The sequence below is a fragment of the Penicillium riverlandense genome (assembly GCF_028828495.1).
Source record: "Penicillium riverlandense strain IBT 135883 chromosome Unknown utg000002l_segment0_segment0, whole genome shotgun sequence".
In the NCBI taxonomy this organism is placed as follows: Eukaryota; Fungi; Ascomycota; class Eurotiomycetes; order Eurotiales; family Aspergillaceae; genus Penicillium; species Penicillium riverlandense.
This window is the reverse complement of record NW_026643195.1, coordinates 2,678,661-2,696,409: the sequence shown is the minus strand read 5'-3', so window position 1 is coordinate 2,696,409 and position 17,749 is coordinate 2,678,661. Positions and strand designations below refer to the sequence as shown.

The 17,749-nt window shown below is 53.1% G+C and overlaps 6 protein-coding genes across 6 annotated transcripts; 4 read left to right on the top strand and 2 right to left on the bottom strand.

Annotated features, from left to right (window-relative positions):
• Positions 1-745: 745 nt before the first annotated feature.
• medA (transcriptional regulator medA) lies at positions 746-3,717 on the top strand (the record flags this gene model as incomplete). The annotated part of the gene is made up of 4 exons (XM_057194829.1): positions 746-784; positions 1,485-1,650; positions 1,704-3,208; positions 3,265-3,717. The coding sequence occupies 4 exons, from the start codon at positions 746-748 to the stop codon at positions 3,715-3,717; spliced, it is 2,163 nt and encodes a 720-aa protein (XP_057056184.1).
• A 1,297-nt stretch (positions 3,718-5,014) lies between these two features.
• trpB (tryptophan synthase TRP5) lies at positions 5,015-7,311 on the top strand (the record flags this gene model as incomplete). The annotated part of the gene is made up of 3 exons (XM_057194828.1): positions 5,015-5,150; positions 5,220-5,523; positions 5,580-7,311. The coding sequence occupies 3 exons, from the start codon at positions 5,015-5,017 to the stop codon at positions 7,309-7,311; spliced, it is 2,172 nt and encodes a 723-aa protein (XP_057056183.1).
• A 430-nt stretch (positions 7,312-7,741) lies between these two features.
• Positions 7,742-11,091, bottom strand: N7474_003412 (uncharacterized protein; the record flags this gene model as incomplete). Its single annotated transcript, XM_057194827.1, has 3 exons — positions 7,742-9,678; positions 9,731-10,124; positions 10,174-11,091. 3 exons carry the CDS (start codon positions 11,089-11,091, stop codon positions 7,742-7,744), a joined length of 3,249 nt encoding a protein of 1,082 aa, XP_057056182.1.
• A 338-nt stretch (positions 11,092-11,429) lies between these two features.
• Positions 11,430-12,794, top strand: N7474_003411 (uncharacterized protein; the record flags this gene model as incomplete). The annotated part of the gene is made up of 1 exon (XM_057194826.1): positions 11,430-12,794. One exon carries the CDS (start codon positions 11,430-11,432, stop codon positions 12,792-12,794), a length of 1,365 nt encoding a protein of 454 aa, XP_057056181.1.
• Positions 12,795-12,851: 57 nt separating this feature from the next.
• Positions 12,852-15,392, bottom strand: N7474_003410 (uncharacterized protein; the record flags this gene model as incomplete). The annotated part of the gene is made up of 5 exons (XM_057194825.1): positions 12,852-13,877; positions 13,924-14,121; positions 14,169-14,272; positions 14,583-14,985; positions 15,039-15,392. 5 exons carry the CDS (start codon positions 15,390-15,392, stop codon positions 12,852-12,854), a joined length of 2,085 nt encoding a protein of 694 aa, XP_057056180.1.
• A 411-nt stretch (positions 15,393-15,803) lies between these two features.
• N7474_003409 (uncharacterized protein) lies at positions 15,804-17,618 on the top strand (the record flags this gene model as incomplete). The annotated part of the gene is made up of 4 exons (XM_057194824.1): positions 15,804-16,006; positions 16,067-16,274; positions 16,330-16,450; positions 16,501-17,618. The coding sequence occupies 4 exons, from the start codon at positions 15,804-15,806 to the stop codon at positions 17,616-17,618; spliced, it is 1,650 nt and encodes a 549-aa protein (XP_057056179.1).
• Between the last annotated feature and the right edge of the window lie 131 nt (positions 17,619-17,749).

Below are 17,749 nucleotides of genomic sequence, written 5' to 3'. Positions count from 1 at the left end.
TAATATTTAATTATCGATCGGAGACACCTTGCGCCCATTGCGGAGCCCTTGATCTCTCCTCGTTTTCACCGGTGGAGAATTACCCAAAGGCCCTGACAGCTTCGGAAATTGCTGTCCTTGAGGGAGAGAAGAAAAAAGAAAAATTTGCGTTTGCGCATTGCGATATCCAGGTTGCCTGTAGAGCCCGTTTGTCCTGCCGACTCGGTTTGGCCAACCAACGATTGACTTGAACTATTTGAATATTCTTTGGTCTATCATCGTCAAAGCTGCGGCGAAAAAACAATATCAACCGGAAGGAAGCGCGCTCATTCGTTGTGTCTCGGCTGCGGACACGGCATCAACGCCCTCTGAGTGGAAAGGTCTCAGTCAATTTGCAGAAGGACAGGCAGGATCAGGCTCAAGGTTAGTAAGAGAGACATTTACCCCTTCGCCCACGGTCTCACTCCCCCCTCGTGCCTTGCATTATGTCCATCCTTGCATCCGGAAACTCGTGCTGCTCGGGACCATCAACGGGCCCAAGAGATGACGAGCATCGATGGACCCGTGCCGGAGGCGTTCCCCGTCGATAGTCGAACCCCCAGATTGGACTGTTTGTTGTTAACATTAGTATTGAATAGACTATCTCGTCAACATTGAACTGGGAGTCCGAGCTGCGACATATTATCTAAAGACACGGACAATTCAGTCTCAGATTTTTTTCCATCTTCTTGATTCACCCGGTGAGCCCACACACCTTTGCTAGCCTATGCATCGATCCGTTGCTCTATCGCTTGCGGAAAAAAAGGTTCGTACTCATTGCTTTGGATAGTGTTCGCCATCGTCAGTGTGTCTGCCCAATCTGCTTGAAAGCGTTCCGAGACCTCGCGCGGCACCAGGAAAGAAAGAAAGCAAAACCCGTCCAGTCTGCGTTCACTGTCACCGGTATTCCTCAGGGGCAACCTCGTGGAAATCATCCAATCTTGTGTGACCATCTGCGCCGACCGGCGGTGGCTTTAGGGCTTTCCTTTTATGCGACAGGTTCCGCCGTCACGGTCTTTATGAGCCTTTGATCAGCGCGACCGAGATCTGAGTCTCTTTCTGCAGCCAGCCTTTGCTAGTCTCAGCTCTGCTGAATGGTGATTCGAGGCCTTTTGTTGCCAACATTTTTGTGAACCTGACAGCGGCTTCATTTCGTTGCTCGTTCTGTCTCGGAGAGTCCCGTTCTAGCGTGGTCTTTTTGACATTCAATCGTTTGGAGGATAAATTCCCAGTCATTCGCTTCTTTTCCAGGGTGTTCAGTCTTGTTGCAGACGCTGCAACACCTTCAAGCTGGCTTACTCGAAGACACACGGTGTTTTGGTGAGCCCATACCCAATTCCATTTGCTAGTTTCTGTTCTGGATGCCCGCATATTCCCTTCTGTCATCTTGTGTTTGAATCCATACCAACGAACTTCCTGCGTGTGTGAATACCCTGTACTGACTTTGTCCCTCCTATCCATCACAGTTCGACCCGGACTTTCAAACGCCTCTCGTTCTGGGCGAGTCCTTGGATTTCTCGGATCCTGAAGAGTCACAGTTTGTCGGTGCGTTTTCGGACGGCCAGTGGGCCAAGTCTGAGCCCTTCCTGTCGATGTCTGCTTTCCAGAAGCCCTCTGCCGGCACCATACTAGGTATGTCACCAATATTCCATCTTATCCTCACGCCTGTGCTGATACCCATCCAGATTACGGCTCCACGCGGTCTTTGCATGATGCTGGCTCCTACTCGACCTACGGCCAGTCGCCTTATGTGACGGCATCGCTCGTCCCGTCGCCCATGGCCGACCAGACCAGTCAGATCTCTGACTGTGTGCCTTACCTGCCCAACCACGAGTATGCTAGCTCATACGAAGAGGCTCAGTCGCCAATGATGGGTGCTCGGCCTCAACAGCTGCCTGAGATCATCTCCTATACTCCCCAACGTGGCTCGGAGGGCACGCGAGTTTTTGTCCAGATTCAATCGCCCTATGACCTGCACAGCTCTGCCTATGCAGAGTTATACTTGGTCTTTGGGTCGAAGAAGTGCGAATGTGTCCCCCACTTCCTCGGGTTTCAGGGTACAGCCTTCCAGTACGTTCTCTCGATGGATGCCCCGCCGTTCCTGTCTACAGGTTCTCCGTCCTTTGCTGTGCCCTTGCAAGTCACTATGAGCACTCAGAGCGATTGCCCTGCCACCACTCTTCAAGTCGGTGTGTACACCTATGAACATGTGCCCCAGCCGTCGCCCTCGGGTGATTCTCGCAAACGCAAGATCTCTTCGATGTCGGAGACCTCGACTGCCTCGATTGCCAGACCTGTCAAAAGACACACGGCTTCGGTGTCCAAGATCGAGCCGCAGGACAGCTACTCGTACCGTGAGAACCGATCTGCATCTTTCTCGCCGTATCTGCAGCCCCTCCCGGCCATGGTACCATTTGTCACGCCTTTCCACCCTGGCTCCTCTCCTCGAACCAGCATCGCTCAGTACTCTACTGTCTCCGCACCCCAGCCTACCATCCGTGCACCTTCGCCTCTCACTCCGTCCTGGAGTCCTTCCTACGTGCCCGTCAGTCATGAAGTGCGCAACCCGGCACTCGCCATGGCTCAAGGGATCGCGCAGCACAAGGGACCATCGCCAGTTCGTTCTTCCAACCCGACTCTGATGCGCACCTCCACCCTTCAGCAAGGGAACGGCCTGAGCCAGAGCCAGCCATTCAACCCGTATGCCATGTATCCCTCCAAGGCTATCCTCAAGCTCAACGGAGATCTGGATGCCATGGCAGAAGGTTGGACCACGGAGGAGCGGGACAGCCAGCGTCGTCTGGTGCAGTTCACGCGATCTCAGATTGGAAGCACAATCCACGCTGATTTCAAGGCTGTGGCTCCTGAGGATCGCGCTCCTAACAGCATCTGCATCAGCTGCATCTTGTGGGAGGAGAAGCAGGAGTGCTATGTCACCAGTGTGGATACCATCTACCTACTTGAGTCGCTCGTGGGCGTGCGATTCACCGTGGAAGAAAAGAATCGGATTCGGCGCAATCTGGAGGGCTTCCGGCCGCTCACCATCTCCAAGGCCAAGGCAGACAGTGAGAACTTCTTCAAGGTCATCATGGGCTTCCCTGCTCCTAAGCCGCGCAACATTGAGAAGGATGTCAAGGTCTTTCCATGGAAGATCCTCAGCCATGCCTTGAAGAAAATCATCGGGAAATACGTGAGTGTCCGTCGTTTCCAACCGTGACCACGTGGGTTATTGACTGGTCTTTCTAGTCCGCCAGCTATTCCTCTACCGCAGGCGCTCTACCAGCGGCGACCACTAACTATACCGGCCACGTCACGGGTTCTGATTCAAGCACAGAGGCGCACACCGCCACCTCGCCTCAGTCTGTATCGGACTCCGGCCTGGCCTATACCGCTAGCATGGCTGTGCCGGCCTATTCGTCACAAGCGGATCAGGCCGGTGCCCAGTTCACAACGGCTCCTGAGCTTCGATCTGTGCTCCCGGCTGCCGGCCCGGCATATACATCGGTTGGATCTTATTCCTACCCTGCCATCTGTCAATCCCAGACTTCCCACGGGTTGCCAGCCTCGGCGCCGCGCGCAGCTTGGGATTTGCATGGTCTCGATACCAGGGTGCCTACGACGGCGGCTTCAACCAACAACGCGTGCTACTCCTACCTGGATTCCGTGTACTCTCTCCACGACACGGCACCTGGCTCATGAACCCGTTGGGCCGGTTTATAGATGTGATCGGCACACAACCTTTTTTTTTAACCCTTCGGACTTTGCTATTTCTCTCCCGTCGGTTTGTTTTGAAGATACGAATTCCCTTTCCAGTCATTCCTTTACAACATGCCCAGTCAGCAGCAGCAATGGCGCTTTTCTCCGTGAACGGCGCCGCTTTCGATCGATCATGATTTTACGTCTCTCCTTTACCTTTACAAGCTTTTTGATGCCTGAATGCCTCCTTACCCACATTTTGCATTTTTTTCACGAAGACTCTGTGCATTGCGCATTTTAGACGGTGTCTTGTTCCATTCCTTTTTACACTGGGTTGCATATATTCTTTGCTGGGGCATTATAGGCTTACTCTCCTTTTTTTGATTACACAACTGGGCTATATGTACGATTACTTGGCATAGCAGGGCGCTGCAGTCATTCCTTTTGCATTCGCAGGTCGGGATCGGGAATTGGGATAGATTTTGGGATTTTTTTTGGGAAAGGGAATTGGCGGATTTGTTCGGGGGACGATCCAGTGAACAGAGACGCCTCTGTTTTCTTGGTTTCTCATCTCTTGTTGGACTTTCCTGGGAGTTTTACCACTTTGTTTTTGAGACTTTTTCATTTGGTCGTGTCCGGCGACTACTGCATTGTTTTGGCGTTTGGGAATCGGGAACGATGGATGGACCGTGTTTCGCCTCCCGCGTGGTTTTCTAGGTAGCTCATTTCAGCTGGCCCATCTCACTATCCGGCCTTGCTGGACATATTGAGTTCGAATTAATAGTGGTTTTTGTCTTTTCACCAGTCCTTGTACTGTCCTTATTGCCTCTCATACTTCCCACCCACCATCACCGCAACACAGTCAGAAGCATAACCAGTAAGGCGGTGATTTGTCTTGGGCCGTAGGTGGATTTTCGACCATTGCATTCATCCATCCTGCTATTTCTATCCTAATACGATGCCTTCAACCAACGGTCTGCCCTAACTTAGAACACAAGACAGAACGTGCCCCCACCCCAGTTATCTTATCGCACGTGACCTGCGGCGGGGAGGCGAAAAGGGCCAGTCAAGTGACTCACGGACGGCCTCTTCATCCTCGTGGCTTTGGTTCTTCTTTCCGCTCCGGCCCTCATTGGAATCATCAGACTGCACATCTTAGCCCTTGTGGCTCATATTATACCCTCATCCCGTCTATACGTGCTTTTGTGCTGACCCTCACTCTCAATTGCACTGCACCGGTCTTTTTCTTTCATCTGACATTCTTTTTGCCCCACGTTCATACCAGTCCCTCCCGCTCGCCATGGATGCAATTAAGCAGACCTTTGCCAAGTGCAAGGAGCAGAAGCGTGCTGCTCTAGTGGCCTACATCACCGCCGGGTATCCGACCGTTGAGGAGGCAGTCGATATCCTACTGGGTCTGGAGAATGGTGGCGCTGGTATGTGAATGCCCTCAATGAAGCGACCACGCGAGACAAAGACACCGCGCTAACGATTTGTCGTTGCAGATATCATTGAGCTGGGAATTCCCTTCACAGACCCGATTGCCGACGGTCCGACCATCCAAAAAGCGAACACCAAGGCCCTCCAGAATGGCGTGACGGTCACAACCGTGCTGGAGCTTGTGCGCACCGCCAGAAGCCGGGGCTTGAAGACCCCGCTTCTTCTCATGGGCTACTATAATCCTGTTCTACGGTATGGCGAGGAGCGCATGCTTCATGATTGCAAGGCAGCCGGTGTCAATGGCTTCATTATGGTCGATTTGCCTCCCGAGGAGGCCGTGCGGTTCCGTGACCTCTGCTCTAGCACCGGGTAAGTAAAATCTGATGGTCGCACAGACTGTACTTGCTGACTTTTGGATATTTTAGGCTGTCCTACGTTCCCCTGATTGCCCCCGCTACCTCTGAAGCCCGCATGAAGCTTCTATGCAAGATCGCCGACTCTTTCATCTACGTTGTCTCGCGCATGGGTGTTACTGGTGCCACTGGAAAGTTGAGCGCAAACGTGCCCGAGTTGCTAGCTCGTGTTCATGAATACTCAGGCAATGTCCCCGCGGCCTTGGGCTTCGGCGTTAGCACCCGCGAGCACTTCCTTTCTGTCCAGAATGCCGCAGAGGGTGTGGTGATTGGCAGTCAGATTATCACCGTTGTTGGCCAGGCTCCGGCGGGCCAGGCTGCTAAGAACGCTGAGGAATATCTCTCCAGCGTCACTGGCCGCAAGCTCGAGCGTGATACCCAGGGTGCGCTCACCCGTGAGATCAATGTCATCGAGGCTATTGAGAAGGCGCAGGCACCCGCCGAGTCGCGGCCCACAAAGGTTATCACCGAGGCGGACACTCCTTCTGGACCGGGTCTTGGTGATCAGCTTGAGGCGCTCAATGTCACCAAGGACCCCTCCGCTCAGCCCTCGCGATTTGGAGAATTCGGTGGTCAGTACGTCCCCGAGTCCCTGATGGACTGCTTGGCCGAGCTGGAGAAGGGCTTCAGCGATGCGTGCAATGATCCCAAGTTCTGGGAGGAATTCCGCTCTTACTACCCGTACATGGGCCGCCCCAGCAGCCTGCACATGGCACAACGGTTGACGGATCACATTGGCGGCGCCAACATCTGGTTGAAGCGTGAGGATCTCAACCACACTGGTAGCCACAAGATCAACAATGCTCTGGGCCAGATCCTGGTTGCCCGCCGACTGGGCAAGACCCAGATTATTGCCGAGACGGGCGCTGGCCAGCACGGTGTCGCCACGGCGACTGTGTGTGCCAAGTTCGGCATGAAGTGCACGGTGTACATGGGTGCCGAGGATGTGCGCCGCCAGGCTCTCAACGTCTTCCGAATGAAGCTCCTCGGTGCATCCGTCGTGGCTGTTGATGCCGGCAGCCGCACCCTGCGCGACGCTGTCAACGAGGCCCTTCGCGCCTGGGTCGTTGAGCTCGACACCACCCACTACATTATCGGCTCTGCCATTGGCCCGCACCCCTTCCCGACTATTGTGCGTACCTTCCAGTCCGTGATTGGCGATGAGACGAAGGAGCAGATGGCCAAGGAGATTGGCAAGCTCCCGGATGCCGTTGTTGCCTGCGTTGGTGGCGGTAGCAATGCAGTGGGCATGTTCTATCCGTTCTCCAAGGATCCCAGCGTCAAGCTCGTTGGTGTCGAGGCGGCTGGTGACGGCATTGACACTGCCCGACACTCCGCTACCCTGTCCGGCGGTTCCAAGGGTGTCCTGCACGGCGTGCGCACCTACGTCCTCCAAAACGAGCACGGCCAGATTTCCGATACTCACTCTATTTCCGCTGGTCTGGACTACCCTGGTGTCGGACCTGAACTGAGCGCGTGGAAGGATGCCAACCGCGCCACCTTTATCACCGCCGACGACAGCCAAGCCCTGATGGGCTTCCGCGCTCTCGCCCAGCACGAGGGTATTATCCCCGCTTTGGAGTCATCGCACGCTGTCTACGGCGTCATGCAACTGGCCAAGACCATGAAAAAGGGCGAGAACATTGTCCTGAACCTGAGCGGGAGAGGCGACAAAGATGTCCAGAGCGTCGCGGATGAGCTCCCACGGCTGGGCCCGAAGATTGGCTGGGATCTGCGATTCTAAGCCTTCTGTTTACCCCCTTCGCGCATGGCTTCGTAAAGTGCTATGCCGTCTCTTCCCTTGCGCGCTGAGCACAAGATTGCCTCGGCCGTATATATGTTTCGTGTCTTTGGCTTTATTCCCGGGGTTTCACGCGCAGCGTTTTTACTCTCTTTGGTTTCCTTTGAATTTCATACCTCACTGGGGTTAGAGAAAAGTAGCAAGAAAAAGTCCATTGCGCGCATGTGTTTATACCAAATACACGCTTTCTATCCTCATGCTTCCTTCCTGTATTCACTGGGAATGCAATATAGAGCCCATCGTGGTGGACGGTCCATTGCAGGTTGCATCTAGATAGAAACTGAAATGTCTATTATTATTCATACCAAAAAGCATCATTATCCATAAACGTCAGATCGTGAAAGTCCATATATGCATTGTATCATCCAATCAATCATGCCGAGGCCGCCAGAATATCATATAGATCCTGACAAGCAAGATCCGGATCCATCGCCATCCATCTCAAGGCCTGGAGACACGCGCCCTGAGCCGGCTGAGACGGGCGTAGCATAGCAGCCGCGACTTCATGCGCATCGACCCACGAAAACGGGAAGCGAGTACGGACCATATCCATTGAGAGCGCCTGTGCCATTGAGGTCGGCGAGCGGAGTGCCCGAGCATGAAGGTATTGCGAGAACTGGTCCAGCATCAGGTCGTTGTAGGGGCCTGGGAAAATGGTTTCCAATCGTACTGGGGATGGCACGCCAGCGAGCAGATCAATCAGATCTAGGGCTTGCAGCCATGAAACGTTGCACAGGGCAATCTGAAATGCTTCGGCGGCATGGGTGGGTGGTACATCGAGCTTGAGGGACTCGTATAAACAGGGTGACTGTGGGGGTCGTCCGAGAGCTACGCATATGCTGATCTCCAAGCAGAAGACGGTACGCAGGAGTAGCCAGCAGGAGTCGTCGGTTGTGTTGTACTCCTCGCAGAGCTCGACGCAGGCGCGCACGGCAGCGCCGCTCATACGCCAGATGTCGCCTGCCGTGGGGCAGAGTAGGATAAAGAGACACTCCAGAGCGAAAACCTGGATTTGCGGGATGCTTGGGGTCGTGAACTCTATGGTGCTGTGCTTGTGGAGGGCGCCGTTGAAATAGGCCATGGCGGGGCCTCTGTATCTCGGATCGCTTTTGCTGCGCAGCTGGAGGCAGATGGCGATCACGAGAAGATTCTCTGCGGTGGCCGGTAGGTCTTGCTTCTGACTGAATGAATAGAAAAACTCGTCTGTTTCTTGGAATATCGGGTAGATGAGATTGAGCGGTTTCATTTCGGGCAAGATCTCGCTGCGCACATGAGGCGGCGGTATGTCCATGCTACATCCCGATGAGAGAAACCATGAGGACTCATCTGAGCGTGCTGCTGGCTGTGAATAGACGCCCGCCGTTGGCGTTGCGGTTACTTCTGCCATTGCTGTGGATGGGCCGAAGAGCTGCAATTTATCGTAGTCAACTGACGAGGTGGTAGGGCTGACCGACTCGATAAGCCCCATGCTGGTAGGCTCGGTGGACTCCCACTCATCCATGAGGCTGGCGAACGTGCGGTGCAGGGCGGCAATGTACTTGCGCGGCGTCATTTCTCCCGAGACGGGGTCTTTGTGCATGCATTCGGTTTCTGAAGAGCGACAGTTTTGGCACGAGGGAAATCCTCGATCACAGCGCACTCGACGCTCCCGGCACTGCCCGCATGCTGGCAACAACTCGATTGCCGTATTAACCGCTGCGCGATCCAGTGCTGGCGGGGTGGCTACCGCGGGCGTCGAGAGAGTTTCTGCCGCATCCGATGGAAACCCCGGCCATTCGAAGACAGAGAACTCCCAGCTATCATCAAGCGTGTTTCTCGCCAACCACTCCATGTCAATGTCCATTGAGGGACCCAGCGCCAAAGCTGATTGGGCTTCTAGTTGCGGTGCTAGCAAATTCGACCATTGACCGCTGCCCTGGTCACTTGGTGATACGGGAAATTGATGTCCTGGCTTTGAGAAGCGAGCGTCACGATTGACACGGAAGAGCATGTCACGCAGACAATCGAGCAGCCCAGAGTCATAGGCAGTTTCCTCATCGGGTCCTTGGACGAAACGTTTCGTGACGGCCTTTTGCAGCTCGTCGTACCGATCCCCGACCAGCATGGCGTCCGGCCAACTTTTGGAAATAACCAGAAACAGCGCTGAGATCTGATTGACGACGTCAAGCACACGCTTGACTCCGTAGTTCTGGCGCAAGATATCCGGTGCCACTTCTATGGCATAAAGCAGCACCAGGCCGGACTCGAAGGCGTTATGAACAGCATGAAAGGTATATTTGACATGCTTATTTTGCGACTGTTCCCAATATCCTGTGACACGTCAGAAACCCCAACAAGGTAACGAAAGGATATTATGAATTACCATCAGATATGCGCACCGCCGCTTCAAAACTCTCTTTGATAGACGCTTCGGATGGAATGGGGTTGCGGATGCACGGGCGGTGCAAAAGGACGACACAAGTCCAAGTGCCAAAGTCAAACCATTCTGGTGGTGCCTGGAGACTGCTCAACGCTGACGATCGCCAGGCCATGATGCGCTCCCCCATATCATCCATCCACTCCTGGTAGCTACCTGAAGGGATGGGCTTGTTGTGAAATTGGACTGCGTACATCTCGGACTGCAATTGTCGATAACGGACGTGGTTGACGAAGTGTACTCGGGATTTGTCAGTAAGGTGGTGAACGGTGATATGCTCATCCCGCAGCGCTAACGGTCTATGACCAGTGATATTTATGGAGCGGTCGAGGACATAGGACTAATGTAGTCAGTATACGGTTTCCAGGTTCCTTCTATTACTTGCATACCGCCCAAAAAAGAGACCGCCGCAGGTCGCACTCATTAAGATCGACGCAGACAGGTTCCTGATGCAGTCCCAAAGCAATGGCAATTTTCATCGCATCTCCAGCCAGATTGTACAACGAACCGGACTGTGGGTTTAGCAGGGCGTGTTGAACAAGCAACAGCATACATTGTAAGCTTTCGAGAGAGGTGTGGTGTACACAACTTAGCATCGATAATGCATCGGATTGAAGAGAGGCGTAGAAGGAGCGATTGCGCCCCAAGTCGTTGAACTTGTATGCGCAGCCACTGTTCGCGAGCACCATGCTGGCGATAAACATGTGGCGCTGGTCTTCTGCGCTTAGCCATGGCTGTTGTACGCCTTGCACGTACACCCGCGCAAAGACATGCTCCAGCTCGGCAGGGTGGAACAAGGGATATTGAGGCAACAATCGATTGATGTACACGTCAAACAAGGTCCGGGCGACGGCGGCAGGCACGGCCAAGGCAGCTAGCTTCCGTCTATCAAGGGGTTCCGAGGAAAATTCGCCCCTCTTCCTGCTCAAGTGTGGCCGCAGTCGCACCGAGGGGGGAAAGTTGGACTGCTGCAGGAATGAGGCCTTGTACGGTACCGCCTGCGTTTGGGTAATCGACGGACAGAACTGCGGCGGCAAAGGCGCCATGAAGCCTCTGGGAATCATAGCGTCGCCGCATTGGTGTCCGACAGCTGCTGCAGCGGTTCTATTGCCGAGCTGCAGCTCCAGGTCCGCAATGGCGGATTCGAGGAAGCGCGCGATATTGCGAGGGATCTGCGTATTGTCGCTGCGCGAGATGCCGTGGCACTCCACATTGGCCTTCCGGCAGCCCGAGCAGGCTGGCACCCCCCGGTCACAGCGTTTCTTGCGCTTGTAGCATCGGGCGCAGGCCTGTGCGGCTCGATGCATTTTGGGCGGCATGATAGTGTGTCATGACCCCTGTTAGGGGAGAAGGATGGGGGGTCGGACTACCACGACGGGCCTTATCATGTCTGGTCCTAGTGTCAATCCTTAGGTCCTCCGCAGTGGGTCGGGACCTACACGAGTATTGGATAACCGAAGTCGCTATCAGTTACCGCAGTCCGGGGAGATATGCTTTTGTGGGGGTACCGTTGGTCTGGTATTCGCCTTGGTCCGCTCTGTCGCGCTGTTCCGCTGCTCATAGTTGGTGATTGAACGAACATGCCGCAACATCATAAGAGCAGCACAAGCGCCTCGATCCACATGGCACCTGCAAGACATCCAGGATGCTGCGACTCCACAGCCCCTTCACCCAGAACATCATCTCGGGCCTCTGCGTCGCCTTTACGGCGGGAATCTATGTCGCGCTCAACATCCTGGGCGCCGGCGGTGGTCGGCCAGACTCGCAGGCCGTCACTTCCATCGTAAATTCGTGCTTGTGTGCATGTTGGGTTGTGACCAGTTTCGTTGCCTCGATTATCATGCAATATCTCGGCCCAGGAATCACCACCAGTCTGGGAGTCCTGGGATATGCCGTCTATGTTGGTTCTCTCTGGTATTTTGACCAAGTCGGCGGGCGTGCGTTCCCTATCTTCGCTGGCTGTCTCAATGGCATCGGCGCCGGATTTCTGTTCGTGGTGAGCGGCTACATCCAGCTATGCTACCCGGAAGAGAATGAGAAAGGAAAGTATGTGGTGACGGCAATGGGTTTGCAGGCATTTGGCTCTATTGTGGGCAGCAGTATTGCGTTGGGGATAGATATCAAGGACACAGGCTCGTCCGCCGGTGTCCCAGCTGCGGTCTACATCACCTTCATTGTCCTGATGATGCTGATGTCGCTACTGGGTCTTCTCCTGGTGTCCCCAAGCAAGGTGCGCCGCAACGATGGCTCTTCTTTGATTGAGGTCGAGCCAATGAAGTTCAAGGAGGCAGTCAAAGCGAACATCGATGCTGTCAAAGACTGGAAGCTGTTGCTCATGTTTCCAGCCTTCTTTCCCGCGGAGGCCTTTCTAGTGTATTCTGGCTCGGCGAATGCATTTCACAACAACCTTCGCACTCGCTGTCTGCTGGGCTTCGTTGCGCTTGTCATTCAGGTCCCTTGTGGGTTTGCCCTACAGGCATTGTTGGATCACAAGAGTTGGCGACGCCGGTCCCGAGCATTTGCTGGTCTCGCCTTCGTTGGTATCCCTCTCATGGCTGCTTGGATCTGGGAGATTATCCGGGTGCGTGACTACGACCGTCACAATCCTCCCAAGGTGACGATGGACTGGACCGACGATGGATTTGCGCCCATCTGTGTGCTCTTCATCATGAACTGGGTCGCATCATCTCTATGGCAATATCTAGTGGTATACTGGCTTGGAGCACTGTCCAATGACCCGCTGAAAGCAGCCAACTACTCTGGCATCTGGCGCGGTGTGCTCGCTGCCGGTGAAGCCATCATCTTTGGTGCGGACTCGACGCTCATTCCTTTCGAGAGAGAGGCGAGTGTACTCTTTGCCTTGTACACTACTGGTATCTTGATCTTTGCCTATCTGGCATATTTCCACATCCAAGATACCCTGTACTTCACGGAAGATCGCGTGGTGGTTCCAAACCACATTATCGAAGAGATTGGTGAGGAAAAGGGCGACATAAGAAGGACGAAATAGAGTGGGAACTACATCACTGTAGTAGTATTTGATAATTAGTCTTTCTTTCACTATATTTTAATTAAACGCAAATTTGATCTCCTCCTCCGGCTCTGTAGGTCTCCCGATAGTTACAATCCCCTCCTTGGACCCCAAGTCGAACACGACGTTGAACAAGGTAGCACTGCGGCTGATACCTTCTTGTTTACGGTTTATGGCACAGGGTAGTCCCGTTTCGTCCTTGTATAGTTCTCGGATGGACGAGAAATTGGGCTGCTTCATCACTTCAGGAGTGACCAGCTCGCGCATCCGCGCCGTCCGGACCGGCGAGTCTTGGAGCCACACGGGTTCATACACATTTTCGTGTTGTGCGATATAATTGTTCGCATGGCATACACGTCCCCGGTCATCGGCATGGATCTCTTGGAACCCCACGTGTGAGCACTCGAGGCCAACGGCACCATTCTTGTCTCCAATCAGCAAATGGGCGCTCCCTGCAACTCCGTGCTCTTTGAGCGTCGCAATGGCCTGCTCCTTCGATCGAGATTCCAGGACAGTGCGCAGCCCAAAATGAATCGGCATGCGCGTCGGGTCCATCCCTCTCGCGCGAATGGCGTTGAAGCAGCAGCCCACACCGGCGTTGTTGAAGCCAATCTTTCCAATGATGCCAGCCTCAGTGACCATCTGGAAATCTGGCAGGTCCGTTCCGGTCTGGGAGACGCGACAGATAATTAGATTAGGCTTTTGTTCCTGCATCCAGTCCCAGTTCTGGCTGATGAAAGTAGTCTGCGCCATCTTAAACGCCATCGAGGTACATCCATCGCTGTCGACTTGTTTCTTTGTCTCCACAAACAGTCCAAATGTGATCTCGCTGCGAGCATTGAGAGCCATGATGTCAACCAAGGGAACTTCTGCCCCGTCGGCGATGCCTTTCATCTCTTCGTAGTAACGCGGGTAGTTGGTTTCGGCATGGCCGAGGAACTGGTCTGCTTTCGTGCGCACCTCAGGCCATTGTAGCTGTGCTGAGGACTGGAAGAGTGTGTCGTAGAATGCAATACTGCCTCGTACTTGTTTCTTGGCCTGCGAACCATGTGTGAACCCGATCTAACTGGTCAGCTGTATGCTGTTGACAAGATGGGGGCGAGCATACTTCGTAGGGAGTGCCTTTACAAGTCACTTCGAGCATGATGACTTTCGTAGCGTAATCACCTGGTGGTAGCGTTCTTGTCTTGAGAGGCAATAATAGGACGTGTATTATTTTAACTCCATGATCCTTTGGGGCCGTGCGTTTCTCCGGCTTTTGGATGTCGGAATAGCGCGATACAGGACAGCCGGCGGCGGATACAAGCTGTTAATTAAATTAATAATTAGTACAACTCTAGAAAATCGAAATACTGTCCGGCTAGTTCTCGGTCCACCGTAGTAAATGGGGCCTTTCTCCTGCTTGCACCATGATAAAGTGCCCGTCACTGGCTGAACGTCTCCTGTAATAACCGAACCTGTGACAGTCTTCATTATAGTATTTGCCATTGAATTTTTAGTAGCTTACCGTTATAGATATATGGAAGAGTAAGCAATCAGTTATCTATTTATCAAAGAGAGGGGTCGTCATCTTTAGACATTTGCTCGGACTATCCACTAATTATGTAGTCAACTTTGTAGCTACTCGCTGTGAAATAAGTCTATCATTACCTTAACCAAGTACATACTGTCATAGGTAAAATGAGTATGCCAATCTTCAAAAAGCAAGATTCCTGACTCTAAATATCTATCAATATCACAAACGGGCCTTCGGCCAACCATCCTTACAGCGAGGAACATGTTCATAATAGTAGTCCACATGCCCACTAGGGAGTCCCACGACGACTCCTGCCGCCAACTGGGCCACTGCGTTCGCACACCATTCTGGAGGCTCAATCTCTCCAGTCTCATCCCAATTGCGAAACTTCTCGACTTCAAAGTCGTACATGGTCCCCTTGTATTTCCCTGCGATGATGTCGGCCGGCATGCCAGTCCGGGTTAATCCCGGATACACGCCCAGTACATTGATGGTGGGCTCTTCATGTGCCAGGAGCTCGATGGCTCTAGTCAATGCTGCTTTGGATACGCAGTATTGGGCCCAACCGGCGTATTTGATGTCCTTATCCACAGCCGAGGACAAAATGATCGCTCGTCCTTTTGTTTTCCGGAGCTCTCCCAATAGGGATTGGCACTGTCTGGTCTCAGCGATTTCCGCACGATACGACGTGCAATGGCAAAACTCACCAGCAAGATAGGACCGATCAAATTAGTATTAAAGGTCTTCAAGAGGCGATCAGGGCTAAATCTTGCGATCCGCTCAATCTCGCCAATCACGCCGGCGGTGATAACCAACGAGGTGATTGTCTGCAGCTTTTGGAGAGCGAGCTCTCTAAATTTCTCCCGGTCTCCTCTGTTGGTGATGTCGCCGGCGATGGCCCACAACCGATCTGGGTACTCCCGTTGTAGCACAGTCAATTGCGAAATTTCGACGTCCAAGACGACCAAATTAGCCGCTGTGTGCTGCAAGAGATATGTCACGGTCTGGAAGCCAATTCCAAGACCGCCACCGGCCACGACAATGTTCAGCTCGCTCGGCATGTCGAGTGAGGTACGGAGAAGGAAATGATTGGAACGTGGAGGTCATTTCGTGTCGACCGGGAGTTTATCAATGCTTCCCCCCTCTTCAAGGCATCCGTCCGACGGAATCACCGCTCATTCCGCTGCATCTCGGTCATGTCCGACAGATGAGGCTACTGATCTATAGATGGCTGGTCGAGATTGGCCTGGAGTAGTGCTGTGGGGCTCATGTCGGAACAACGCGATATCCACTAATTTAGGTCGAACCTTGACCAGAAGAAGGTCGTGACTCGAACAATCCCTAGGCAATGAATTCCTTGTTGATTATCCCTCCGTGTTTTCGAACTGTTATTATAAAACCCCTCGGCCAGGGAGACCTGGCCCCGACATCAACACACCTCGCATCTTTGTCCTAATCTGATCGGATCCACCATGGTCGTAAACCCGCAGCAAGGCGATGCTGCCATTGAAGACGAGGTGCCTGGTACTGTCTACTTGATCGATGAGCAGGAGACAGTTGAGGGTGTCAAACGCGATGGTGATGTTGTCCTGCATCCAACACCCAGCGAGGACCCCCAGGACCCGCTGAATTGGTCCAGAAAAAGGAAATGGGTCAACTCCATCACTCTGCAGTTGTGAGTATTCTTTTTTTTTCTAATGCTTAATTTCACAGAAGTATTGTCTAACTCTACCAGCTACACTTTCATTATCGGGGCAGGCTCTGCGACAGGCTATTCCACGTATCCCTATATCATTGCCAACACGGGAATACCCCTGGCGACGCTGAACAGCGCCATTGGTGTGCTATTCCTCATGTTTGGCTGGGGAACTCTGCTGTGGTGCCCGATAGGGCTTCAATACGGCCGTCGTGGTGTCTACATTATCTCCTGTATTGGCTGCACGGTATGTTTTATATTTTCTGTAGACGAAGAGTACCATGATAACGAACAATTATCAGGTCATGAACCTCTGGGCTCCCTATACTACCACCGTCGGGACCTGGTACGCCCATAGATTCTTGTATGGCTTCTTTGGTGCGCCTATTGAGGCATTGGTGGAACAGTCCATGACTGATATATGTGAGTGCGGCTAAAAAATGAAGCTACGAAAGACCATACTGACTTCACAGTCTTCACTCATGAACGAGGCACCCATATTGGATGGTTCATGGTCTGGCTTGGAGGTTGCTCATACGTAACTCCCATTGCCTCCGCATATGTGGCGCAGAATATGGACTGGAAATGGTGCTTCTACTTCCCTGCGGTATTTACCGGGTTGACTGCCATCCTTCTTTTCTTCGTCCTGGACGAGTCCATGTATGACCGTGCGTTGATGCGAGAAAATGCAGAGCGTCGGGCCACAGAGGCCAGAGCAAATGTTCCAAATGCGAGCGCAGAAGATCCAACCATGACTGTCGATGAGATCAAAAATTTTGAAGCCTCCTCGACTGACGAACCGGTCACGCTGATATATGAACAACCGACCTGGTGGGAACGCCGACGGCTCTTCACGGTAGTGCCCAACAAGAAGAATATCATCCTGCCAATGATGATTCGTTCGCTGAAACTGGCGTACGAGTTCCCCATTATTGCCATGAGTGGCTTTCAGAATGGTCTCTTCCTGATGATGTTTACCATCCTCAACGGCACGTGGACCACCATCTTCGGAGGTAGTCCTTACAACTTCACCGGCGGCACCGTTGGTCTGATGTATATTGGCCCCTTTATTGGCAGTCTCATCGGAGGTCTCTATTCTGGTCGCTTCGCAGATTGGTACCACAACTGGGCAGCGCGACGCAATGGCGGAGTGCGCGAGCCTGAGCAGCGCCTGGTTCTGTACGTCATGGCAACGGTGACACTCACCGTGGGCAACCTTCTGTACGGTGTTGGCAGCGCCAATGGAATCCATTGGATTGGTGTCGTGATTGGAGGCGGTATAGTCTGCATCGCCGGGGTTGTGTGCGGTGCCTCTCCTATCGCATACATCAGCGACAGTTACAGAGACCTCACCGGAGAGGGCATGATAACCATGACCATTATCCGTGACACAATGGGGTTCGCGGCCTCCTACGCTATCACTCCTTGGGTAGAAGCTGAGGGTATACAGAATACTTTCCTCACAGTTGCTATGCTGGCATTTGGGCTGTCGCTCACATTTTTTCCTTTTATTTGGTTCGGGAAGGCAGAGAGGCGACGGACGGCTGCCAAGTACTACAAGTATGCTGCTTCAGCCACTGCATCACACTAATCTAGGAGATTACGGCGATAAATAAGGAGACTTTTACTTTTTGTTGGGTTAAATGGAACTCAGACTAATAAGTAACTTAACAGTAAAAGACGAAATATATTGTCCATTATGTGGAATGAATGCATCATGAC